This window comes from Dermacentor albipictus, chromosome 1 (genome assembly GCF_038994185.2).
Source record: "Dermacentor albipictus isolate Rhodes 1998 colony chromosome 1, USDA_Dalb.pri_finalv2, whole genome shotgun sequence".
Lineage (NCBI taxonomy): Eukaryota > Metazoa > Arthropoda > Arachnida > Ixodida > Ixodidae > Dermacentor > Dermacentor albipictus.
The window spans coordinates 28,919,462-28,943,916 of NC_091821.1; the positions used below are offsets into that span (position 1 = coordinate 28,919,462).

At 44.2% G+C, this 24,455-nt stretch overlaps 1 protein-coding gene across 1 annotated transcript in view; it reads left to right on the forward strand.

The window, feature by feature from the left end:
• LOC135906039 (ribosome biogenesis protein BMS1 homolog) overlaps window positions 1–24,455 on the forward strand; it is a 163,011-nt gene that overhangs the window by 89,945 nt on the left and 48,611 nt on the right. The window contains exons 12-16 of the mRNA XM_065437185.2: window positions 1,653–1,734; window positions 6,158–6,247; window positions 9,942–10,120; window positions 17,474–17,662; window positions 23,991–24,171. Of these exons, the coding sequence (XP_065293257.1) occupies window positions 1,653–1,734; window positions 6,158–6,247; window positions 9,942–10,120; window positions 17,474–17,662; window positions 23,991–24,171 (721 nt within the window). The remainder of the gene's footprint in view (window positions 1–1,652; window positions 1,735–6,157; window positions 6,248–9,941; window positions 10,121–17,473; window positions 17,663–23,990; window positions 24,172–24,455) is intronic.

Below are 24,455 nucleotides of genomic sequence, written 5' to 3' on the forward strand. Positions count from 1 at the left end.
CTTAGAATGAATTCTGAGTATGGCACAGCTCTGCTCCTAGAGTTGCCCAAATGAGCCAGTATGAGACCAAATACGTCTGAATTAACGAGAGTTTGATGCCATTAAACAATGCATCGAGCTGCTGGGAGCAAAGGATGAGTCCAAATTATCTGATTTTCCAAATTAACAAGAGTTGAATTATAAAGGTTTTACTGTACGGATCTTCCAAACTTTTCAAAACTAATGCCACACGTATCGTGCTGTCCCATCTAAGACATGCCATCATTGGTTGAGGTGCTTAGCACTATGACAGTGCAGTGGAAATTGCCATATCTACAATCTACAACACTGCCTGAGTTTCACGTTTCACTATGTGCATGACAAATGTGTGAGCCACTGGAGTCTAGCGCCTTCTGCGAGAGACGCAGCGAATTCTAAGTTGAGCAGACAACAGTCTGGAGCAGCCAGTTGTCATTTGCACTTGCTGTGATTTGCAGCAACATTAACAAGTTTAGGCATTTTATTTGTAGTCAATGTTTACAATACGAACTCTAGAATTATTTTTGCCATGAAACTGATTTTTGGCTTTCCATGCAAAGGATTCTTCCATTAGTGAAATGAAGCTGCAAACTGCATTGTCAGCACCTTGTATCTACTACTTTGACTTAGTTGAAAGTGCCCTCGAAACTGAAAAGAAACAACGAAAACTAAAGTTGTAGTATCAAACGCAGAACTTGCTGCAGTTTCATACCTCCGGATGATAATGGGATGCTGCATCATTGCTGGTGAAATCGTCCACATTCAGCAGCTGCAGTCGTCAGTGCTCGCGCACAGTGGCGATGATGGCATTGTTTTTGCTGTCTGTTGAGCTACTAGATTCTAGCAGCTAAAGCAGCTGTGTACGAGATGTGTCTTTCATCATAACTGCCAGTTGCAAAATAGCTCCTGAAGTGAGCTCCCCCATTCACTGCACGGCTGGAGCGCACCACACTGTACTATTTCCATGGTGGCACCGTTGCAGGCACTTGTATGGTGCTTACCCCAGCTGAAGGTGTGTCACCACACGTGTGGCACACAGAGGAACGTGTGGCACCGTTCGACTGCTCTGAAAACACTAGTGCCATCAGCCGAAGATGTCAACGGAGTGACGAAGCTGCCAAAGGCCAATAAGCCAAAGGCCAAATGTGATGCAACGGTGCAACCATATTTTGAGGAAAGGACTATGACCGTTCGAAAGTATAGCAGCTATGAACTGCTTTCACTGGTAGGCAGTTTGTGTGGCTGTGAACTATAAAATCACTTTTTGAAGCACTAAACTAATAATAAGGCACCATCGTGTTTAGACAAGTTTTCCGTTCTTGAAGAGCAGCGCATGAGGCTGAACCTTTAGGCTCATTAGGGAGTTAGGATATCTTCTCTTCCACAAGGAATCCCTACCAAAAAGTAGATAATCCTATGTTACACTTCACCCTGCGTGAACACCTTTCTGGTAGATAACCCCTAGTTCGAAGGCCATTGGAGTGCCCATTTGTCAGGGGTCTTAGTTGTTTACTGCAAAAGGGTTTTTCTGTCCCTTGAGGCATTCTTTTGTTTGTGCGCCTTGAAATAAATTCTCTTAAAACAATCATAAGTACTGATACTGAATGTGTTTACTTCGGTGCATTTCATGCTAGATTTTGGACCTGATCAAGGACTGTTTCGTGACTGGAAAATGGGGCGACGAAGAGGATGCCGAGGCATTGTTGGAAAAGGATGGTAAGTTTTTTCCTTTTCTTTTTTCTTTTTTGCTGGATTCTTTCTGCTAAGCACTGCAGAGGCTTAATGCAGGGTCTTCCACACAACTCCTAGTCATGGAAATAAAATAAAATAAAAAAATTAAGTGGCACATTATTACAGTCCAGTGCAGTACAGTGAAACCTCATTTAACCGTAGTTGGCCGGAGCTAAAAAAAAGTACGTACTAAACGGTAGTACTGTTTAACCGAAATAGCATGAGATCAACCGCTTATCTGTCAAAAACAGAACTCAGAGAGAGCGTTGAAAGGGGGAAAAACATGGCAGTATTTATTCACTTTGTGCGACAAAAGTGTTATTTTCTTTTGACACCGCGGCAGCCTACCAGCGATGACAGCGGCCTCAAAATTACTGAAGCTGCAAGGCAGCTTTTCAGCCAGCCCCCTTCTTCTCAGGAAACACTCGCATGGCACATTCCTCGTTGGCGTTACGTATTCTCCGTGCACACGCGGTAGTGCTGCATAAGTCGCGGGGCGCCTTTTTTATTGCGGGTTGCTGTTCTCGTCGCGACGATTGTATTCGTGAGGCTGACGTAACGCGTAGCTTCTGCCACTGTCGGGCCTGAATCGCCCAAGCTGTTGCTTTCTGTGTCGTCCTCATCACTGTTGCTAGCCGACACTTCGGCAACAACAGAGGCAACGACGGCGAAACATCGACCCTCGTAGCCAACATCTCTTCGCGGTCGCAGCAGCGCTGCCGAGCAACTTCTTCGCATTCCAAATGCCACACACTGTTGTCAACAGCAGATCCCTGTCACGTGCCAGTGCCAACTTCTTCGTGTCACGTTCGATAGTACGAACAATGTCTTTTATTCTATGCTGATCACCCGGCGTCTTTTTTATCCGAGCTTCAGCATGACGCAACTCCTCACTTGCGCGACGCCACAACGCTCTGTGGCAATGCCGCCGAAATGATCATGTTTTTGTAGCTTCATACGCGAACGCACAGGGCACTTGGAGGCCGTTCCGATCTGTGAGGCTTGTTGAACTGCCAGGCCTGAGGGAGACGATGCACCACCGTGTTTGCGTGACGAAAAGTGGAAACACTACATGTTAACCGATACGTACGCAGTAAGCTGGTACGGTTCATGCAGATACAAAACACATCACGTTCAATGGCCGCTGAGTCGGGGATTTGCCTTTACTGCTTTTAAAACGAAACTACTGTTTAAGCAGGTACGGTTTAACGCGGTTTTATTACGTAAACTAAGTCTTTTCTTGGCATGAAACAAGCTTTGGAAGGTTTCTGCAATGGTATTTAAACAGTCCGCGTAGACGTAATATTTGCCTTTAGTGTCCCTTTAATATCTCGTACACTGAACCCACGTACGAGTATTTTTACGGCAGAAGCATATGCGATCCTCTCTGCAGTTAAACATTAAACAGACAAATCTCACTAGGGCTGTTGTGCTTACGGACTCATTGAGTGTAGGCCAAGCCCTAATGAGTTTACAAAAACGTAAGAACAATGTTTTTAACGAACTATATGCATTGTTATGGTCTGCTTATATGGGTAAACAAGTCAATATCCTTTGCTGATTGTCTGGTCACATTGGCATAAAAGGCAATGAAGCTGCTGACGATAATGTTACCTCAATAGCTTTTAGTGACGCCCACAGAAACATGCCCATTCCAGCCATGGACCTTAAACCATACTTGCGTCACAAGCTGAAGAAGCACTAGCAGAAACAGTGGGACTCCCAGGTGTCCAATAAACCGCACTTGATCAAACCCAAATTAGGGCACTGGATATTGTAGAAAACTACACGTTACAAGGAAGTGCTCCTTTATCGATTGAAAATAGGTCATACCTTTGGCACCCACTCTTAGCTATTGACTGGAAATGATTCTGCTTAATGTCAAAGGTGTGGCTGTCATCTTACAGTTCTCCATGTCCTCGTCCGGTGCAGGGAAATAGAAATTGAGCGTAAGAAGTGCTTTCATTCTGTGTTACAGTGTATCAGTGTATGCCATTTCACCCAGCATTCTTTTCTTGGTAATGAATTGCTTTTTAATATGGAAACAGTTTTAGCCCCTTTAAATGAAGTTAATATCTTAGAAATCATATGGCTGTCTTGTGTTTGGCACAGCCTCACCTTTGAGGCTGTAGCTGTACTGACATAAGTTTCTACAGCATGTGCCTCTCAGCTGTTTCTTTACTTCAAGAGGCCTGCGGAGGCAGTGGTGCGTGTGTGTATCCTTTTATACCACTTCTTTATACCGAAACATTTATGCCTTTCTTTATCGTGAGTCATTGTCATTATTTTGATGCTTATATATTTTACATAGTTTACTGCGACCTGTTTTTAGGCCTCCTTACAGCCACATCACGGCTAAATTTGCAACTCAATTTAATCATTTTATATATACAGTTGAACCCACTTACAACAATACTAGTTTTAACAAGTTATAATGATGAGAAGCTGCTGCACTGTCAACTTTTGTATGTTTTCCATGGTGAAATAACCCGCTTACTACAATTCCCCCGTTGCCACATTATCGGTTATAACAATGAAGTCTGGCTGTTGGGTGTCCGAGCCGAAAGGTAGTGAAGTGCGAAATCCTTGAAAAGAAAAAAAGAAAATGAGAAATTCGAGCTGCTGCATGATGGCCCACTGTTTGAACAGCCACCGCACGCTCATTTTGCAACCTTCTCTGCGCGCCTCTCTCCCGTTGCCCTTCCACCCCTCCGAACACAAATGGGCTGCGCCCATAGCTCTACGCCATGCTGCCCTCCGAAAGACGAATGGACTGCACGAACTGCAATGCCCCCAGATTGCTGGCATGTTGCTCGCTGGCTCCTCATTCAGCACAGTTCTGCAAACAGCTTAATCGCTCGCATTCATCTTTGTTGGTTGCATCGAAATCGTTCCGGGCCATGTGGTTTCTCAGGCTCATTTGACTTGCCACCAAAACAGAAGATGGCTGATCCACCCACTGATCAACGGCAATGCACAACGTTGCCGGTGAAAAGAAAGCACACAGCTATAGATTTGAAAACGAAGTGCTTCTAACCAATGACACGATCGTTGTGAACGTGCTCGCATCGGATAGGGACAGCTACGATGGCAGTGATGACATGGTAGGGCAGGCTTCCTCAGCGTTGTTCTCACAAGAGGCCCGGCAGATGATTTAGCCCCTCCGGGGCTTCGTTTTTGCGAGGAACCTTCCACTGCACTACATGGAGCACCTGGATGCCTTGTAGAAGGATGTCGGCAAGCTTCGTGTAAAGCACGTAAGGCTGACGGACATAGGGTTTTCTTGTGCAAGCCACTGATAAGTACGTGGCGAGATGCTTGTGGCGATCTCTTCTCAGCATTTCTTCTGGATTTCTCAAGCTGACAAGCTGCTGCGGCAACCTTCGCGCAATTTTTAAAAGGCTCCTTTTGGGGCCACCAAAGTGATGCCTCAGCAGTGCTCGCATATCGCTTGCCACCTGTGGCCTCTTGTTAAAGTTGTTACAGCAGTGCCATTCTTTAACACCGACAGCCGTGGCTTTTTACACATGATCGAAGCACCCAGGAAGTCGTTAAATGAGTGAACACAATCAGTAGGTGGGTGGAGGAAGGTGGTGGGGACGGACACTGGCCTCCCCACCATTATAGTTTTCTCACACCACCTCTGCCATCCACTTATTTTGATGTTTTCATGCAACCCGGTTATAAGAATTATGAGTTATAACAATGGAATTTTCATGGCACTTGAATATTGTTATAAGTGGGCTCGACTGTATTATGTACATAATTCATTACCACGTGTCAAAGCACTCTTTGGCCATAGCTGGCCCTTGCGCCATTAAGCGCCATACATCAATTATCAGTCTAGTTAATTGCCTGTTTGTAAAAGACTACTCTGAATTCTGAAAGAACCATACTCAGCGAGTTCTGAAATTTTTTTTCTGGGCCAGAACAGCCCTATTAGAAGAACATACTTTTCTTCAAAAAAGCAAGTTTGGTCTTTGTTTTCTCAAGTACTAAATAACGGTTTTCCATCAAATGAGAGAAATCATGTTTTGAAACAATACTTTACATCCATAAACTAATTTAGTGTTAGTCTTTAGTGTAAGTGGTCAAAATTATTTTCAGGTGGGAATAGCGTGAAGGGCAAGGGCGAATTGAAGCTGTTTCTGCCTGAAAATGAATACCCAATTAACCAATGCTTCCATGTTTGTCAAAAATAATGTAGAGGCCTCCCACTATGGTCTCTAACACAGCCTTCGAGTTCTTTTGGTACATTAAACCCAATTAATTTGCCATTCAACATTCATTATTATTCTCATATTATTAGACAGTATTTGTCATTTAGGTTAATTTTGGTCGCCTGGATTTAGGAATACTGTGTATTGATATGTCATTGAAAAATTATTCATGGCTTTTACTTCTGCAGAGGAACTTTATGGTGATTTTGAAGATCTTGAAACAAAGGGAAAAGAAGGCCAAGAACAAGATGATAAGACTGCAGCCGTGGAGCCGAGTGGTGAGCTTTAGATATACACATGGTTTGGCTTAAAGTTTGCTCATCTTGTTTTTTCTACCTTTACAGTGCTATAATTAACTCATTTTCTTTGGTCCATCTTGTACACTGATAATATAGCATTTTTCTATAGAATGGGGCTAATATTGTCGTCAGTGGGTGTTGCACATACAGGATACACAAACAGCAACCTGGCAGTTGCTTGCAGATTTTTCTTGTGCGTACAGAGTTGGTGCACCTTTAAGATTTTTTTTTTCTTTTTAATAAACGAACCATGTAATTTCTTTGTAAAATAATTAGTACATCACTGCTTTTGCTCATTACAGGGAACACTTCCATTGTGAATTTTTAAAACATTTTTCATTAATTTTGCTGAATTGTTGTGGGAATTTACCTGCAGTTAGTGTTCTAGAATACGGTTGAGTGGGACGAGCAGCAAGGACGGCGCATGCATTGCAGTGAGGCATGTGACAACAAAAATACTTTAGTGGTGCTGCAATCGAATTGGTTTGGGCCGCATCAAGGTCGAACCGTCTGAAACTGCTGGTGATACTTTCCGGAAAGGTCATTCGTACTTCTTCGCGCGTTGGTACATGCGTTCAGGCCGCTCAAATGGTGTTTATAATTGGATGTGGCATGTATTTATGCCATAGGAATAGATGCCTTTTTTTTTCTCTCTTTATTTCATTTTATTTTTTTAATGCCGCTCGGTCATTGCATGTGCATTGTAGCTGTAGTGTCTGCTCTCATTCTACTATGTACAATTGTACGGTTCTCTTTGTAGAACAAATATTTTTCTTGTTCCTCAAGCAGCATGTATCTCTCGTTTGCATTTTTGCTCATAATTTTCCATCAGTAGGTCTTGAGAAACGCAGACGCACAAACATATGTAACCTTCCTGCTTGCCACTTCAAACAAGTGAAACATACATGCCCCATCCGGCGCCCTGTACTCAGATTTTTGTGAAGTATACTTATAGCAAAGAAAAAAAACTGCAGCGCAGCATTTCATTCATGTTTCCGTCTTCCTCACGTAACAGAATGCGGAGTACTTGCTACGGGTTCTTTTATTGTGGTTGGACCTTGGGCACGAAAAACAGTTTTAGGTAGCCATTACATATGCCAATGTTTGGCCCGTATGCCATGTGAAATTTTTTGCCCAGTCGAATTAGTGCCTAATTAGTGGCTACATAGTGGATATGGCGTTGCGCTGCTAAACTTGAGCTCACAGGTTCAAATCAGGTCACGGAAGTCGGTGGGAATGAAATGAAAAAAACACTCGTGTACATCTGTTTAGGTGCACATTAAAGAATCCCAGGTGGTGAGGACTGAACAGGTTGCCTCTTAATCATATCTCCAGCCGTAGAACGCTAGAATTTGTTTAATTAAAAAAAAAAAGGTAGCTGCTTCCTTCGGCATTTTCTAGGGGTGTAACGAAGCTAAATTATTCTCGAGTCTGATTTCCGAGAAAAACATGTTACGCTTATCTTATATTTCATAACTAAATGTAATGCCGTTCCCAACTTTATGTCCGCTCAACTAAGCAGCTTCTGTATTATAAACGACTTATTTTAGTTACCCGGTACGCTATCATAAGAACAATAATGAAGCACTTAAGGGAACGGCATGCCTCACATACATATAGAGATGTTTGTAGATCTGCTGTGTTCATTGAAGAAGATAAGTGTGGTACTACATTGGGCACCCAATTTTAATTCATTGCAGACATGGTAAGGTTGTAAAAAAAAAAAAAATGTTTTCTTTGTTCGAATTGAGTTAGCAGATTTACAGGCTGCCAAAAAACGGGGCGTTTATATTGAATGACAGCTAGGAGCTTGTTAAGCAGAACCGCTTAGCACCAGTGCATTCATTCTCTCCGGAATCGGTGCACCTCTCCAGCAGCACAATTATTTGGAATCGCTTGCGTCAGCTTCTCACCTTCAAGACTTCAAAAGTGCTGTTATGCGTTACATTCACACGGAGAGGGCTATTCGATAATTTTTAATAGTGAATTCTGAAGTCAAATATGCTCTGAATAGCAAATACCATTTGATTAGACTATGTATTTCTACTTCATTTCGCCTGCTGGCAAGTTGAAGGAGATTGCCAGACAAGCCACGGAGATTACACTGGTAAAGACTTCCCGGTCTCCCCAATTCTAAGGACATAGGCAATATCTTTTCCCTAACGCTGTTGCTCATATTAACGTCCAATAATTGTCTTGGTTCCTCTTCTCCGAAAGTCGACTGCTTCACCTGGGGCTGGTGCTGCTCTTAAACGATGCATGTGATTTCCAAAACATGCTTATTCCGGTCGCGAATTTTCACTGTTTCAATCTGTGCATTCTGCATCTCTTCGCGCCACACAGTTAGTGAACCTGGTTGATTTCACTACGATATTGTTTTCTTTGATCATTGTCCCTGATCAATATTCTACCAGCAAGAAGTGTGCGTAGAATCAGTGGTGTAGCTAGGCCGTCTGGCACCCGGGGCCCATAGTTCTGTCACCCCCCTCCCCGGGTGTAGCCGGCGAAAAGAGGGGTGTCTTCAGACATATACGACACCCCCCCCCCCCTCACTGGCCCCTTGCACCCGGGGCCCACGGCCCCCCGGCCCCCCCTGTTGCTACGCCACTGCGTAGAATGACACCATATCAATAAAATTTTCTTACGTAGCTGCGTGTTGCAGATAAGCGGTTTCTGTGGCAAAAATTGTGTTACCTTTAGAAAACAATGTTAAAAACAGCAGTTCACATGGCTAAAACTACATTTGGTACCGGCCAGCAAGAGCAGTGGGCGTACCAAAGCAAGTAAAACCATAAAAAATTTTACTGTACAGACTTTCTGTGAGAAAAAGTGGGCCGTCCGCCAGCGTCCGCGCAACGAACATGCGCGTGCTAGCAGGCGATGCACTTGACGACAGCAAAACTGAAGGCGCCATGTTGTATAAAACATGCGTCAAATATGTCTACATGGCAAAAAGGCGTGAATGTAAATTTCCAGTTGAAATAATGCACCATTATAAGCGAGTAAGCGCGCAGCCAGTCTCACCACCCACTGCAAAATTACGTTGAATCCGCTGCGAAGCGTGTCTCCGCCCCAATCCGGTTCGCTCACAATGCCATCGCACAATTTTTCCACACGCGGCGCCTCAGCGGGAGAGCGCCGTTTGGTCCACTCAACCATTTTCTAGTGCACACTACTTGCAATTGAATTTCGGTGTTGCTTTGTTTAGCCTATTCAGAATTGGCAATAAGTATCAGTTCATTAAGTGTGGTGGTGACCTGTTTAGCCACCTGTGACCAATAATGAAAGGTTATTCCATGTTTTACTAACATAGAAAAAAAAAAGTGCTAGCGAACAAATGGCTAGAAAATTGGCTAGAGTGCTGCTTTTGCCAGAAAGCTGCACTTCTTTGAGGCTGTTGCAGCTTCTTAGAAAGAAAGATGCGCGAGATATTGGGCAGTAAAAGTGCCATCATAAGCTTTCAATGACTATGGAATGTAGTACACATGTAATAAATTTAACTAAGCTACAGTACTAATGTTGTTTTAAATCTTTACACTTTGTATAGCAGAGTGGACAGAAAGTGAGAAAGGCATAAAGGAGAGATGTCTCAACCTGCAGCAGAGTGGACAATGAAATAAAATTGTTATCTCTATTATATATATATATATATTTTTCATTATGTACTGTGCAGGAGAGGAGTCCAGTGGCAGAAGTAAGAAGCTCAGCCGGGAAGAGCGGGATGCACATTTGGAGGCCAAGCGGCAGGAACGCAAGCGAAAACTGAAAGAAGCTTTTGACAGTGAATATGACCATGAAGATGAAAAGACCCATTTTGATGAGCTCAAGAAAGAACTCAGTGAACAGACACAGGTATGTTAAGTTGAAGGGCTGCCCTAAGTCGTGGCCTTGACTACCAGTTTTGGTTCAGTGGAACTTTTTTGCCCCGTAGTCACCACCTTGTTGTTGTTGCTGTGTAGCACAATTATACACTCTAACCTTGTTATAACGAAGTTGATTTGAAAGCCAAAATTACTTAGATATATCCATTACTTCGTTATATTTATTATTGGCATTTACTACAATATATGTCCAATTGGGTGCACAACTACTGGAACTGCTACATGGCCAGGCATGCAATGAAATTTGAATAAAACAACAAAAGAATCTTCAGCACGTGCAGCACACAGCTTAACAGCTGACATGACAGCCTTTAGATAGCTGCCTCCTTCTCCATTGTGATGGTCTTTCATGTTCGCTTTCTGCTTGGCACATTGCGATTGAACTGCACATGGCACACGCACTGTGCTCCGCTGTGTGATCGAGGAGGCAAGAGAACTTCGCTGCACTGCCTTGGCTCAGCCGGCTCGTGGCCTCCGAGATTGCACCGATGCCAATGCAATCTTGGAGGCCACACCCAACTGCCAGCCTGTGTGGCATGCTGCAGGGAGAGGGCGTAGGGAATGCACGGCCTAGGCATGACCGCCGAGATTTTGCGGGGGATATCTCTGAGACCAGGCCCAGATGCGGCAGCCTGTGTGACATGCCATAAAGAAAGAGAGAAGTGAATGCATTAATTGTTTGTACCACCGCGCTTGACCTCAGAGATTGTGCCGGAGAGATCATGGGAGTCCACGCCCAGCTGCCCCTGCCTGTGTGGCGCACAGAAGTGAACGCACTAATCTTTCGCGCTGCTGTGTGTAGCTGCGCAGCATGGCGCGGCTCACGCAGCCAGGCACATGCAAGAAATAGAGGTCAGTGGAGAAGTGCAATAGTAAGTTGCCGTTTGTGCACTGGTGCACATCTGTGTGTGGCGGTGAAAAACACCAGTGTTGCTCTGCGACATATTCAGTGGAGGAAGGCGGTTTTGAACTGCCACAGTGAACAAGTACCGAACCCCGCAGAAAGCGATGTACAGTGACCTCGATAAACCATAGTTGGCCAGAGCTCGGAAACAGTACGTACGTAATGATATAACTGCTTAATCGAAATAGCATCAGATGGCCCACTTCCCTGTCAAAAACGGAACTCAGAGAGAGTGCGATGAAAGGGGAAAAAACATGCTGTATTTATTCACTTCACGTGACAAAAGTGTTATTTTTGTTTGATGCTGTGGCGGCCTAGCAGCGACGACAGCAGCCTCAAACTTACTGGAGCTGTGAGCCAGCTTTTCAGCCAGTCCCCTCTTCTCGGCAAACACTCGCATGGCAGATTCCTCGTTGGCATTGCATATTCTCCATGCACGCGGGCGGTAGCGCTGCAGAATTCGTGGGGCGCCTTCTTCATTGCGGGATGCTGTTCTCGTCGTGATGATTGCATTCATGAGGCTGACGTAACGCGCAGCTTCTGCCACTGTCGGGCCTGAATCGCCCATGCTGTTGCTTTCCGTGTCGTCCTCATCACTGTCAGTAGTCGACACTTCGGCAACAGCAGAGGCAACGATGCCGAAAAGTCGAACCTTGTAGCTGACATCTCTTCGCGATCACAGCAGCGCAGGTGAGCAACTTCTTCGCATTCCCAATGCCACACACTGTAGTCAACTGTAGATCCCTGTAGCGTGCCAGGGCTGACTTCATTACGTTTGATAGCACGAACGATGTCTAATTTTTCTTCCATGCTGAGCACCCAGCATCTTTTTTTATTCAAGCTACGACATGATGCGAGCCCTTACTTGCACGACGTCGCAACCCCACAACGCTCTCTGGCACGGCGCCGAAATGATGTTGATGTGGCTTCGCACGTAAACGCACCGGGCGCTTGGAGGTTACTGTTCTGATCTCTGAGGCTTGTCGTTCTGCCAGGCCACCCGATGAAGACGACACACCACCGTGTTTTCTCGATGGAAAGTTAAAACGCTACGTGTTAGCCGATGCATACGCAATAAGCTGGTACAGTTTATGCGGTTACAAAGCACATTATGTTCAATGGCTGCTGAGTCGGGGATTTGACTTTACTACTTTTAAAACGAAACTACTGTCTTAAGCGGGTACGGTTTAACGACGTTTTACTGTACTTGGTTTGTGACAGTCAGAAATTTTTTAGTTTCAGAGACTAATGTAGTTTGTTATGTCCATTGGCAGGACAATTTCACTTCGTTATAACGATATTACATGGATCTCTATGGGTATTTCAAGGGGAACTTAATTTATTTCGTTACACCCATTATTTTGTTATATCCCGATTCATTATAACTAGGTTCGAGTGTAGTAGAATCTCAGTGATTCAAATTTCTAAAGGTGAGCTAATATTTGAAATTTTCTAAAAGAGAATCTAATAGTGTCCTATTCTTCAAATCTTCAGGTCCTCGAATCGAATACAGTCGACGACCGGTAATTCGGATTCCAGGGAGAACATAAATAAGTCGAAAAATGAATATATCCAACAAAGATAACATTATTTACATATTAACCCTTTGAGGGTCGACTTTTTTGCCATATGCGACCGCCCAGGGTCTATTTTTTTTATTGTAGGTTCGACTTCTTAGGGACTTATTTCGAAAAAAATTTACTGTAATTTTTCTAGGGTGACCTTAAAGTGAGAAAAAAATATTTTGCGTTGGTATATATGTACTTTTCTTTCATAAATAACAACAATAAAAAAGGAAATAAACTTATAAGAATAATAAATTTGATGCATTGTTATACACATAGTTCAAGGCTTTGAAAATGCGCACACGAAAATATTTCACAACTCTCACCTGTTCCTGCTCTTACACTAATATTTACGTCCATAACGTAATCAAACTGCGTAGGTGCGCACACTCAAGAAAACTGTGTGGTTGTGTGCCCGTCAAAAAGGCAAAAGGTGTGACAAACTTCTCTTAATCCGTCTCATTGCCAACCAGAGGCAATTCGTTTTCATGATTATAAAAAAAATAGCAATGGAAACGCATGCACAGCGGCATCCTTCTATGCGCACCCTTGTGAGTGCTAAACGAGCAAAAAATAAGCGGTAGCCCTTTTAGTGATTAGTAACAAGTTAGCCATCAGTTTTGCAAGTGTGAAAGAAGCCAAAACCGCCCTCAGAACAAAACACAAACCGCCGCTCACGCGTGCAGTAGTATATAGACGCAGGGGATCAAACTAGCTCTAAAAACCAACAAAAACCGAGAGAGGGAGGCGCGCATAAAAAATTCCCGGTATTCCCACATAGTGGCAGCACATGAGAGAAAAAAAAAAGTTAGGAAATTGGTGTGCTTATAAACATACAGACGGCGCCGTAAATATACAGCATCGACCATTTTTGGACTTCATGGTGCCGTATATATTTACGTCATTCACCCTTAAAGGTTTAAGAGCCTTGTGCACGGAACAAGTGGTCGATGCATTGCTGCACATACTTTCACTAATTTAAGGACTGCAAAGGACTGTCAGATGCGCAAGTGGAAGGCTCCGGAGGACACGGCACATCATCATCCGAGTCAGAGTCGCTGTTTGACGGTGGGAGAACTGCTCAATTACTGCGTCATCGTTCAATTCAGCACACGATGAAAGCGTGCTCTCAAGGTCTGCGAAATATTCAAATGTAACAGCGGCAAATCGGCACACCGCTGCCTAGCGACTCATCAATGATGTCTGCATTTGTGCTTGTTGTCACAGGCGGTAGATAACCTGTTCAGCTGCAAAGTCCGGCTCACTTGAACTGCAATGGCATCATCATCATCAGCCTATTTTATGTCCACTGCAGGACGAAGGCCTCTCCCTACGATCTCCAATTACCCCTGTCCTGCGCCAACCGATTCCAACTAGCGCCCATGAATTTCCTAATCTCATCGCCCCACCTCATGCTTTATTGAGTGCTTTGTGCGGTAGCAGCATTGTTTTCTTGATTAACTTATGTCTGTACAAGAAGTCACGTACAGGCGGCTTCAGACGGGCACCTACCCATGGCCGGCCTTCCTGCACAAAATCTTTCCAGACGCGCACCCTCACAATGCGTGTTGCTACTTTAAGGATATAGCTGGCCTTGCTCACATGCTCTGGGGTTGCCCCCTGGCACCGCAGGCCAGGACAACCAAGGAAGTGTGAGACTGAGCTCTACGCAACTTGGACCTTGAAGCACAGCTCTGGGCTGTCCATCGGGCCCGCGACGCGGCAGAGGGGCATGGCTTCTCTGTCCCGACGTGGGAGCGGCCCGCTGCGCACTAATTGCGCTCACCGACAGACCTCAAAAAATTTATTCCCCCATCCATCCATGCATCCATCGCCCCACCTCATCTTGTGCCATCGTTGACTGCACTTCTTTTCTCTTGGTACCCATTCTGTAACCCCAATGGTCCAATGGTTATCTAACCTGCGCATTACACGACCTGCCCAGCTCCATTTTTTTCTCTTAATGTCAATTAGAATATCAGCTATACCTGTTTGCTCTCTCATCCAAACCGCTGTTTTTCTTTCTCTTAGCGTTATGGCTAGCATTCTTTGTTCCATCACTCTTTGTGCGGTCCTTAACTTGTTCTCAGGCTTCGTTGTCAGTCTCCAAGTCTCTGCCCCATTTGTCAGCACTGCTAAAATGCACTGATTGTACACCTTCCTTTTCAGTGATAGTGATAAGCTTCCAGTTAGGAGGTGACAATGTCTGCTGCATGTGATCCAACCCATTTTTATTCTATGAATTTCCATGTCATGATCAGGGTTCCCTGTGGTTAATTGACCTAGGTAAACATACTCCTTCACAGACTCTAGAGGCTGACTGGCGATCCTGAACTCCTGTTCCCTTGCCCAATTATTCATCATTATCTTTGTCTTCTGCATATTAATCTTCAACCCCACTCTTACACTCTCTCTGTTAAGGTCCTCAATAATTTGTTGTAATTCGTCTGCAGTGTTGCTGAATAGAACCGTGTCATTGGCAAATCAAAGGTTGCTGAGATATTCACCGTCGATCCTTACTCTTAAGCCTTCCCAGTTTAATAGCTTGAATACTTCTTCCAAGCTCACAGTGAATAGCACTGGAGAGATTGTGTCTCCCTGTCTTACCCCTTTCTGTATAGGTGTGTTCCTACTTTTCTTGTGGAGAATTAAGGTAGATGTGGAATCTCTATAAACAATATATTTATGTAAGCAATCTGTACTCTTTGATTACGTAATGCATCTGTGACTGCTGGTATCTCTGCTGAATCAAATGCCTTTTCATTGTCTATGAAAGCTATATAGAGAGGCTTATTGTACTCTGGATTTCTCGATAACCTGATTAATGACATGGATGTGATCCACTGTAGAGTATCCCTTCCTGAAGCCAGCCTGTTCCCTTGGTTGGCTAAAGTCCAGTGTTGCCCTTATTCTATTGGAGATTATTTTGGTGACTATTTTATATAATACTGGGAGCAAGCTAACCGGCCTATAATTTTTCAATTCTTTAACGTCTCCCTTTTTGTGGATTAGTATAATGTTTGCATTCTTCCAGTTTCCTGGGACCCTTTCAGTCAATAAACACTTCTTTTAGAGAGCCGACAGTTTTCCAAGCATTATGTCTCCTCCATCTTTGATTAAATTGACTGTTATTCCATCTTCTCCTGCTGCTCTTCCTTGTTTCAAGTCTAGCAAGGCCCTACTTACCTCATCACTAGTTATAGGAGGAGTTTCTGTATCCTGTTCATTACTGTTTTTGAATGGAGGTATCCTGACTCCTCTGGTACTGTACAGGTCAGTATAAAATTCTTCTGCTTTTACTATACCTTCGAGATTGCTGATGACATTACCCTGCTTATCTTTCAGTACGTACATCTTGGTTTGTCCTATACCAAGCTTCCTTCTCACTGATTTGAGGTTGCGTCCATTTTTTATTACTTCTTCAGTCTTTCTCGCGTTACAATTTCGAATATAAGTTATTTTCACCTTGTTGATCAGTTTTGACAGTTCTGCGAATTCTATCTTATCTCTTGAGTTGGACACTCAAGAGATAAGGTAGAATTCTTTGTCGTTTCTTTATTAGGTCCTTTGTTACTTGAGAGAGCTTGCCTACTGGTTGCCTTGGTGCCTTGCCTCCCACTTCAATTGCTGCCTCAGAAGCCAGACTAGTTGTGATTTCATTCATTACTGCTATGTCATTTTCATCTTTATCTTCTTAGGCTGCATGTTTGTTTGCAAGTACCAGCCTGAATTTGTCTGCTTTTAGCCTTACTGCCTCTAGGTCTACCTGTTTCTTCTGGCCCAATTTTACTCTTTCTCTCTTCAAATTGAGGTGAATCCTAGCCCTCACTAACCTATGATCACTGCACTTTACCCTGCCTGTCACTTCATCCTGAAATATGCTGGAATCGGCAGAAGTTATGAAATCAATTTCATTTCTTGTTTCACCATTAGGGCTTTTCAGGTCCACTTTCTGTTGCTACGCTTCTTGAAGAAGGTGTTCATTATTCGAAGCTTATTCCTTTCTGCGAATTCTACCAGCATCATCATCAAATTTCTTCTTATAAAACAAGAAAGAAGGAAGTGCAACAAACTCTGCAGAGATAAATACAAACAGTTCACTACATTGCCAAGTCTAGCACACCTCTGTGCTGTGCGCCGCTTAGTGTAGAGCACTCTGAATGCGTCCATCATGACACTTCGTACACGCTTGTGACCATGCACAAATTCTGACATTGGGAGGGTACCTGGTAAGTGAAGGTGTTGTAATTTGAGCTTGCGACTTTCACATGATTATTATATCAGTGGGCAATTTTTATAAAGCTGTAGACTGGTGAAAATTCAAAAAAGAAAATATGAGAAAGATTGCTTATCTGACGACACTGTACTGCATGCTTCCATGCTTAATACTTTCTACGTTAGTTTTATCCTAATTTGCGATATGGCACAGTAAACTCCACAGTTGCAAAATGAAGTGGAGAGTTCGGCTGGAACCACGAAATTTGCAGTATTTATAACACACTTGAAGGAAAAGGTGTGAGTTCGTAATGCACACGTTGTGTACATAGCATCTGAAATGGTAAAATATGTACTGCAAGATGCACTTGTATATGCTATGTCACACACTCAGTATCGAAACTGCATAGCTTTATTACAGACAGCTAGCTATTGCATAAAGCAAGGTTTATGCTTTTTGCATTATGATTGATGAAACAGTGACGCTGTTCACTACCACAGTTTTCACACTGGCTAGGGGTACCATATTTCAAAGGCACTATTTTAACATTCACATTAGTGTAGTGGCCAAGTTAGAGTGAGCTACCCAAATAACAAGTTTTCTTTGCCAACTAAACATTTCACCTGACTTGCACTGTAGCTGAACCAGAAAGAATTTGAGGATCTTGAAGACGAGCGGCGGGTCCAGTTCGAGGGCTACCGTGCGGGCCTTTACCTCCGTGTGGAGCTGCTGCGGATGCCATGTGAGCTGGTGGAGCACTTCAATGCCTCATACCCAATGATTCTTGGTGGCCTGAGTGTTGGAGAGGGTCGCACAGGCTACTGCCAGGTAAGACCTTCTTCGTTGCTTTGTTGATGTCTTTCCCCTCTGTCGAATGATATCATTGAAGGAAATTTTTAACTGCTTTCTTTATTAGTTATTGTAAGATCAGTCGAGTCGAGCCTTTATATTGTGAACTTGAATATGTACGTACTAGTATTACTGTAGACAGAAGTCTCCAAGATGTTTTTGGGGTGACCAAGAAGTTCTGCTTTGTTATCGGCCAGTTCGCTTTCCTCATTTTGAGGCTGCAGAACAGTGCACACATGGTTCCTCTTCGTGGCAAATGCTGCCAATGGGACCAATCTTGTAAACGCTGGAGCATGATCAATGCCCAAGCACATTAGAGGCTGCAGCACACAGTTGGTGAATGTTAGTGTGCAATATTAATTGTGTGCTCTTAGAAGAACACAGTACAGTCAAACCTCGATATAACAGATTATTGGATTTAATTATGTAAAAGATTTATATAAATTTTTACCTGCCGTGGTGGCCTAGCGGCTGTGGTTTTGCACTGCTACACACAAGGTCATAGGATAAAATCCTGGCTGCAACGACCACATTTCGATGGGGGAAAAATGCAAAAGCACCCATGACCCATGAATTAGGGACACATTAAAGATCCTCTGATGGTCAAAATTAATCCAGAGTCCCCCACTATGGCATGTATCATAATCAAATTGTGGTTTTGGCACATAACACCTTAGAATTCAAAAAAAATTTCTTACCAATATCGACATGTAACGAATTCATCGTTATAATAAAGACCGGGTATTACGAAGGTATTTTCATGCTGTCTGCAACTTTGCTACCGTGAGGTTCGATTGTATGCAGTTTACAGGTGACTGCAAGAACATGAAATGCAGGAGTCCTATAATCTGTTGAATGTGCAATTAGCAATATGTAATGTGTGCAGCACAATCTGAAGTGAGTACAGGGGAATGTAGCTTACACGAATTCCAGGGGACTTTTGAAAAAAGTGTGGTATAAACTGGGAAACTTATGAAATCATTGTATTATGTAGTTATATACACAGTATTGGAATTGCTCTGCTCAGCATTGTGTAATTGTAGTATGTAGAATGAATGAATGAATGAACTTTATTTCCTTTTTAAGGGAGGGGAGGGGCAGGGGGGGGGGGGGGAGATGGAGATCTATGTATTACAATCTCCCAGCAGGCGGCTGTCACCACATTATGTGGCTAGACGTCCGGCTACCAGTCATGGTAGGCCTCCACTCACTCCTCAGCCCACCTCAGGACTCGGTCCTGTAGGGTGGTATCGGAGCTGCGCTGAGAAGTCTCCCACAGCTCCTTGCTACTAATGAGTGGTTTTGAAAGTGTAGAGGGGAGTTTTGATGGGGCATTGCCACATGATATGGGAGGGATCTGCTATCGAGACAGGGCAAAAGTAACACTTTGGTGTCGGGTATGTGACGGGAAAGAATAAGTGCGAAGTGTGAGTTTGTAGTTGGCGCCACAGTATTTCTCTCTGGTGCGTTCTAGTCATAGAAAGAGGTGAATACATTAGGCGTTGATGTCTGTAATGTGTGCGAATTGCATGGAATGTGACGAGTGTGTCTTTATTGTTGTGTTGTTGGGAGTCATTGGGTTCTAGAATTAAGCCAAAATTTGTGGCCACTCGGTCCGTGAATCCTCGAGCAGTGGCATGAGCCATTCCGTTGCCTTGGAGTCCTCGATGTGCTGGAGTCCAGACAAGAGCGATGTCGTTTTCTGGTGGGTGAGCAACAAGTAGAGAGTGCGCGAGGTTGTTAATGTAGCCGCTACTGAAGTTGCGGATAGCAGTCTTAGAGTCACTAATGATGACATCGCACTCAGGTAGTCCTAATATGAGTACAATGCCGGCCTCTTCCACGTCGCCCGCCGAGGTGGTCATGACTCATGCTGAACAGTGTTTCCCTGGTTGTATACGACCGCTAGAGCATAACGATGTTTAGTGGTGTAGGCCACGTAGTACTGACTCCTTCAGCTTGTCCATAGCTGCGTTGTAGCGCCTTGGCTCCAAGTTTATGGCGTTTAACGTGAAATTCGGGATGCATGTTTCTGGATAGGGGCTGAATGTGGTATTGGCCGTGTATCTTCCGAGGAAGTTGATGTCGCTCTCGTTGAATGGTGGAGCATGATGTTGTCGCAGGATCTCACGCCAAGCTTCAGTGGTGGTGAGTCTGTGGTATTGCAATGATAGATGTGCTTCGGTTAATTCTTGAAGGGTATTTAGTGTGGCTGTGGCCATCACCCTTTGTGTGGATGCTCTAATTGGAACACCAAGAGTGACTTTGTGTATCTTGTGGATCAAGCAATTTACAGTATCCTCTTCCTGCCCAGAGAGTGAGAGATATGGTAGTGCAAAGGTGATGTTGCTTAAAACAAAAGCCTTGATGAGCTGAATTAGCTCCTTCTCTTGAAGCCCTCCGTGTTTGTTGGAGATCCTCCCTATCAGGCGGAGCGTATTATCTACCGTTCTTTGTAGTGCTTCCAAGGTATGCTGATTTGCTCGGTTTTGTTGGAGGTGTAATTCTAGGACCCTTATCCTGTCTACGTAGGGTATAGGGTGCCCTTCAACCGTGAGTTGGATATACGGGGGTGAGGTCCTGAAGCATCTCTTGGGGGGCAGAAGGAGAAGCTGTGATTTGGTGGGGGAACACCCGAGATTCCAGTCGTGACCTACTTGTTCGACCTGATCAATTGCTGCTTGGAGGGTGTCTTGGATGTGCCGGTCAAAACCTTCGGTCATCCACAGGATAATATTGTCCGCGAACAGTGTGAATTGGAGGTCAGGAATCTTCGTGAGAGTGAAAGCTAAAGGTCGCATAGCCAAATTGAATAGGAGTGGGGAAAGTACTGCCCCTTCGAGCGTGCCAGTGCTTCCTAAACTTATTTGACCAGATTGTCCGCTGCCTAATTGGAGCATCGCAGTGCACTGAGTGTGGAAGCCGCGTGTATAGAGGTAGATTCGCTCCCCGCAGTTTATACTGCTAAGTTCGCGTAGAATGGCCAAGTGGGACACATTATTGAAGGCGCCCTCGAGGTCGGCGTCGAGCAACGCTTGTGTGTCACGTGCATCGCTCGGTTCGATAATGTCTTCTTTGAGCCTTAGCATGACATCCTGACAAGAAAGGGAGTTGTGAAAGCTAGTCATTTCCGAAGGGAACAAGTGATTATATTCGATGTATTTGGAGAGGCATAGGTGGATTACATGCTCCAAGATCTTCCCTATGCATGAAGTGAGAGAGATTTGACAGAAGTTATCAATGTGAATTGGTTTATTCAGCCTTGGAATGAAGAACACCTTGGCTGCTTTCCATTGTTGGGGTATCTTGCCCTCTTCGAGACAGTGGTTGTAATACTCGGTGAGTTTGCGTATGGATTGCTCATCGGGATTGCGAAGCATTTTATTGGTCACAGAGTGTGGGCCTGGTGCCGTGGTGGTTCGCATTTGGTTGAAGGCATGTCGAACCTCTGCTTCTGTGATCGGACTGCAAAGCTCCTCATTGGGTTCACCGGCATAGTCGGACATAGGTATTTGCATAGGAGGGGGCATATGTTTGTAGGCCAGGTTGCTGAACTTGGTCGGCAGGTCCGCTGCATGTTCATTTTCGTGCTGCATTTCATGCATTTCATGCATTTCATGCATTTTCAGCAGTTTATTTATCTGGTGGTTATTGTGCATCCTAGACATCGTCGGGTCAAGCAGGTGCCGGAGCAATTGCCAGGTCTTTTTAGTGCTAAGATGACCATGCACTTTTCGCAAACCTGACTCCATTGCATTGCCGCCAATTTGATAACGTATTGTTGGATCTGAGAGTCCAATTTGGCGATTGTGGTTCGAAGTTTGTGATTGTAACGTGCTGTTAGCCTCTTCCTAAGTAAAGCTTGCTTCTTTTCCTACATGTGTAGGAGCTTGGAATCAGTTGTGGCCAAGGGTGTGTGTAGCGGGAGAGTGGTGGTATGGGCCTCCACGTCTGCCTGCAAGGCGGTCGCCCATTGCTCAATGTCGGTAATGGTTTCTTCGTTAGTGTTGCAGCGAGATTTTCTGAATTCCATCCACTTGGTAAGCCTTAGTGGTTTCGTGGCTAGTGGTCTGTGCTTAAAATCTACACGGAGTTCGAGGATGTAATGGTCGCTTCCTAAGTTGTTTTGGAGGTTCTGCCACTTCACCTGAGTGATGCGGTGAGTTAGGGTGAGATCGGGGGATGTACCCCTACTGACGGTATTTCCTAGCCGGGTAGGAAGAGTAAAGTCATTGTAGATGTTGAAACCTTGATTTTGTATGTGCTGCCACAGAGCTCTTCCCTTAGGGCTGGACGCGGAGTGGCCCCACATTTGATGAAGGGCATTGAAGTCGCCCATTGCGACTAGCGGCTGTTTATTGGCGCTAGCTTTGGCTTGAGCAAACATGTGCTCAAAACGGTGTTGTCGAGCATTGGGAGGGCTATAAACATTCAACACGCATAGGGTGGGTTGTTTGTGGCTTTGAGGTAGAATTTTGATGTAATCATGGGGCATTTCAGTACTGCTGAATGTGTCCTATTTAACAGAAAGATGTCGTCTTGCAAGTATGGCAGTGTTGGGCTTGTCTGTGTGAGGGTCTTGAAATGTGTTGTAACCAGGTAGCGTGGCTACCTGGATACAACACGATGGATGCAAGGCTATAATAATGTCAGGGAGGTCGTTAAGGCTCTGTACAAATAGCGTTTGACATGCGCACTTGTTGCAGAACCCCCTGCAGTTCCACTGCCAGATGACTAGTGCAGGGTATTCCAAAAGCTCACAGTGTAGTCAGCCATAACCGTGAGGCATCTTCCGGTCTGTGCTGATTTCCTACACTTGCAATAGGACCTCAAGGTCATGAAGGTTTTCGGTAACGTCATGGAAAGGTCACGAACTGAAGGTCACGCAGTTAAGTTAATCGCAATCTAAAACATTTTTTAAATTAAACTTCTGTTCACCAGATAATTAGTACTACACAATTATGTATACCTGTGACGGTAGCTTGACAAGGCTCAAATGCACTTGCTTTCCTATCTTCATAGGAAGATGGCACTTTTCACCACCCAGTGTTTTGGTACTTATACATGGATAAAATTGAATTTTTGTTTGTGTATGTGTGTGCATGTGCACGCATGCACTTTTTTTTTTTTCAAATATTTTTACATGTAGCTAAAGCATAGGTCGGTCACATATGTTGTAAAGAAGATGTAATACAGTGAAATCTTGTTAATTTGAACTTCCCGTTAATTGGCGCTGTAGTGGCGCTGTAGTCCTGTTAAAATTGTGTATTTCAGTGTGTGAAAATGCCCGATAATTCGAACACGTCAGCACTTGTCATAGTCAATTCAAACATACTGCACCACCGACCATGTTCTCGGAAGTGCACCAACTCATGCAGCAACACTTCTAACTTGGCAGTGTGGGTGCATGCCAGCTGCTGCTACCCCCCCTTATATTAAGTACTGTATTTCGGCATGTATAATGTTCGCCAAATTTTTTAAAATTCTGTGGCTTCACAAGCAACTGAAGGTGAAATTACAGGCCTGGCCAGAAAGATGGCCGCTCACACGAGCTGCAGCAAAAAAATGAGGTCTTCGGCAACTGGCGATGGGAATTCAAGACGGCAGTGCTTACGGTAGTTGCTTTTGATGACAGCAGATGCCGCTGCTGGCGTGAAATCCAATGTGGCCGACCCCGTGATTGTAATCCAAATGCACGCACAAAGTCTCTCTTCATCTCTCTCTCCTGTTTGCTCAGCTGCGGCTCCTCTTGACAAACTCTGGTATTTTAGCAGTCGTCAGCTGCCTGCGGTGCTGTGGAGCAGTTTGCAAAGGCGGCTTCACTTTAAAGGTTTATCAGTAAAATCAGGGTGGGTAGTTTTGCCTTGAGGTGCGGTTTCACAACAGGGAAAACTTTGCCTATAAGTGTAACTTCACGGCAGCATGCTCCATGCTGTCGTGAAGCCATACTTCTGGAACTTGTCACTTGTGTTGGCTCAGTGCACATGCGCCGCCTAGCGCAGCGCTGCACGTAAGTCCTCCATTCAGTGGGCGTCCTTTAATTCCAACAAATTTTCAGGCTCCATCAAATTAGAATTATCAAGATTCGACATATATTCAAGACACAGCACAGAAAAAGAACAGGAAGGCATTTTTGCTTTTGTATTGAATTCTACACATATATTTACGAGAATGCTTTACCACTACATAGTTCCCTTCATGTATGATGTTTGTCTTGGCACAGTGTGCACAAGTGAGGAACATTTGGTGTAACTTTGCTGTTTCCATGAAATGCTTTAGCACTCATTAAATGGCAGTAATTTTTCAGGTTCGCATGAAGAAGCACCGTTGGTACAAGCGAATCCTCAAGAGCAGTGACCCGCTCATTCTCTCACTTGGCTGGCGACGCTTTCAGACCATGCCAGTGTTTTCTACACAGGACCACAATGGTCGCAACCGTTTTCTCAAGTATACACCAAAGCATCTTCACTGCAATGCCACCTTTTGGGGTGAGTCTTTTTACCTCGAAAGATACTTGACACTTCCTGGGGCTTTTACACTGACCATTGTGGAAAGCTCATTTCTAAGGTTTGTTTTCATTGTTTCTGACCATGAAAATATTGTGTACATTGCAATGTTGGGTATGTCACAATTGAATAAACACAGGAGGCACTGTAGTCTGAATTTTAGAACAGGTGTGTGAATATCACATTTTTCTAATGCAGTAGACTTTCATTAATTCAACTCTGGCTAATGCGGTTCTATAGTTCATTTGGTGGTGTATCAACAGTTA